Here is a 2838-nt window from a genome sequence, read left to right on the forward strand (position 1 = left end):
TAAATGAAAATTAGGCAATGCAGTTTATAGGTGACAAGTACAAATCTCTGACCTGTCACTAGCAAATTTCCACTTCTCAATATCCAGTGCATCCATCCCAACATAAAGGAAGAGAAAAGTCTCAGCGATGAAGGACAAGGTTGCAAATGCATGCCTAAAGAGAAGAAAAGGCAAAAAAATTAGCCGGCAGTTTTTGACTGAACAGAAGATTACTTATATTGAAATAACAGACTAAGAACTATGATTACTTTGTTGTAACTCTTGAGCTCTCTGTCACGTTGTGCCAAGTGTAATGTGACATCACAATACCACAGAAGAATACAGTGAGGATACCACTCAAATCTAGCAGCTGCAAAGATCAGATAAACGGGGGTGAGTTCTTAGATTCAGACTACTGCTGGTAGTGTAAGTTTCTATGTTGTATCCAACCAGAAGCACACCTCAGCTAGCATATATGAGAGGTAGGCCATGAGCATCACAAGTGCAACCTCACGGTCAGTAGAATGCCTGAAATAAGTTGAGCAACGCACCAAGTCAGTATCGCGCACGAAATCGATGCTTAATAAGAAAGAACTCAAGGGTTGAACAAACCTTCCTATGTATAACTTCTTGATGACGTATGCACTAAGCAATCCAGTCTGCCAATTGTGGAAGAAATGTTAAATCCATGTGGCCGACGATCATTTAGCTAAGCAAAGGAGTGCAAAGGTGAGACTCCAGAATAATAAACTTACAAACACTCCAAGGAAGGTGCTTGACACGAATAAGTAGCAGAAGTTCCCCAAGAACTTCAGAATGACGATCGCGTCGATCTGGTTAGGATCGAAGTTCTGGAGCGCGTTGAAAAGCACGACCGATGTGGCATCGTTCACAACACCTTCCCCGAACACCAGACTGTACAAAAAGGGCGTCTCGTCCTGATTGAGAACCTGTTTTCCAGAAAAAATATGGGTAAACAGTGGATTGAGTCATGGTTTTACATGAGCTGCTAATTCAGATAATAATCATGGCAATTACTGTGAAAAAAAAAGGAGAATCGTGAGGAAATTTTGTCAACAAACCTGTAGAGTGCAGACAGAATCTGTGGCGGAAAAGATAGCTCCAATTGCTGCATATGGGAAACATCAGAAAGAGATGAGGTTCACATGCTAATAGCCCCAGCTGCAGGGTGCAGGTTATGTGGAAATGCAATGACGGCTTACCAAGAAAATCTGATACATCCAGTGTCCCAATGTTCATCCTGCTGAATATCGCAATGGCAGCTGAAACGTAGTAATCGACGTCGTCAGAGAAGTCCGAGATAACCCCGCAGAACAGACATCTACTCATCTACTCTGCCTACAAATTCTCGCGAAGCAAACAGCGAGCAGATTTTGTGGAGGATGAAAGTAGCATACCAAGAGATATTGTGAAAAACGACATCATCGTCCCAACGGCACCAAATAGTGTGATTGTCATGAAATTCCGGAAGAACTGCTTCTTCTTCACCTGGAAACTGATGAGAAATAGTTATGAGAAACTGAGAACATTCAAATTTGTACTAACATTCAGAAGAGATCCAAATGCTGAACCAAAATTCAGCCTATTATTGATGGGGCAGATTCTTCTAGATACAGTCAATTGCTTAATGGGACAGGATTACTGGCACCCAGTAGTACATGCAAGTATTAAATGCCATGAACAAATGGGTGGTCCTACTCACAGTAAAAAAGACAATCCTATGGAAATAACACCAGTAAGAACTGCAGATTGTTTATTTATCATTGTTCCAGGATGGAACAACAGTCAATATTGCCAATCAGCAGCTGCTGGATCCTAAGAAAAGATAAAATAATAATATACAGCTCCAGCAGCTGCTGCTGGCAGATCCAGATATGACAGGGAGAGGGACGGTAGAAACATCCATGTTTGGTAGGAGTATAATTAAATAAAGAACATAAATTCGTTGAATAAAGAACGCACACCACATGCACAGGCCATTTCTGATACGGTGGACAGCTAGGCTGGGCCGGGAACGGGAAGGAACGAGATCGAAGCACACGCGAGAATCGATCGAGATTCGACGGAAAAGTTCAGTGAGCTCAGAGGAATGAATCCTTGGTACGCTTACCCGGCGTTGAAGATGATGGGAGGCAGGAGGTAGATGAAGAAGAGGTCCTCGCTGAAGACGAGCACGTGCGAGCTCTTCCCCTTGGTGGTCATCAGGATCACCACGCCGGTGCACAGCCCCTGTTCGTCCGTCGGTCCAGGATGAAGAGGAAGGGGGACGAGCATTAGCGACGGCGGCCGGCCGAGCAGAAAGAAATTGGAAGATGAATCGTTAATGGGAGGGAGCTTACGATGATGAGGGCGGTGATGGACTCGTTGAGCCAGCGGTTCTCCTCGAGCAGGTGGCCGAGGACGATGCAGGCGCAGAGCAGCGCGACGAAGAGGGTGATGGAGACCACGGAGGCGTGGTCCGAGGTGCCCAGCGCGCCGCTCAGCCGCGCCAGCTGCGCCGCCACCACTTGGTACCCCATCCCGCCGCCGCCTGCTGCTCTTCCGTCACAGAGAGGGATTCCGGGGAAATACGCGAGCTTTGGGTCAAATCAATGGCTGGCTCCGGCGGGAGGCGGCTAATCCGGAAACGAATCGGCGGGGAGACGAACAACGAAGCTCCTCCTTGTCTTCCCCCGCCGGCTCCTCCTGCCCCGTCTCCGCCGCTGCTTCTTCTTCCCCAGGTCCGGGGGGTGGGGAGGGAGGGAAGAAAAGAATAGCGCACGGGAAACTCGGGGGAAGAAGAAGAAGAAGCAGAAGATGCGCAGCCGCGGGCGGGGGCGAGCCGGCGGATTCCGCGAC

The 2838-nt window shown here is 47.7% G+C and overlaps 1 protein-coding gene across 1 annotated transcript in view; it reads right to left on the reverse strand.

The window, feature by feature from the left end:
- The window catches only part of LOC119353405 (sodium/hydrogen exchanger 2-like), a 4583-nt gene extending 1751 nt beyond the window's left edge, over positions 1-2832 (reverse strand). Inside the window, exons 1-10 of the mRNA XM_037620033.1 lie at positions 2340-2832; positions 2111-2229; positions 1398-1495; positions 1203-1262; positions 1062-1108; positions 735-929; positions 592-638; positions 441-507; positions 249-349; positions 53-154 (exon numbers count right to left, since the gene is read on the reverse strand). Of these exons, the coding sequence (XP_037475930.1) occupies positions 53-154; positions 249-349; positions 441-507; positions 592-638; positions 735-929; positions 1062-1108; positions 1203-1262; positions 1398-1495; positions 2111-2229; positions 2340-2519 (1016 nt within the window). The 5' untranslated portion in view covers positions 2520-2832. The remainder of the gene's footprint in view (positions 1-52; positions 155-248; positions 350-440; positions 508-591; positions 639-734; positions 930-1061; positions 1109-1202; positions 1263-1397; positions 1496-2110; positions 2230-2339) is intronic.
- Between the last annotated feature and the right edge of the window lie 6 nt (positions 2833-2838).

Source organism: Triticum dicoccoides, chromosome 2A (assembly GCF_002162155.2).
Source record: "Triticum dicoccoides isolate Atlit2015 ecotype Zavitan chromosome 2A, WEW_v2.0, whole genome shotgun sequence".
NCBI classification, from domain to species: domain Eukaryota; kingdom Viridiplantae; phylum Streptophyta; class Magnoliopsida; order Poales; family Poaceae; genus Triticum; species Triticum dicoccoides.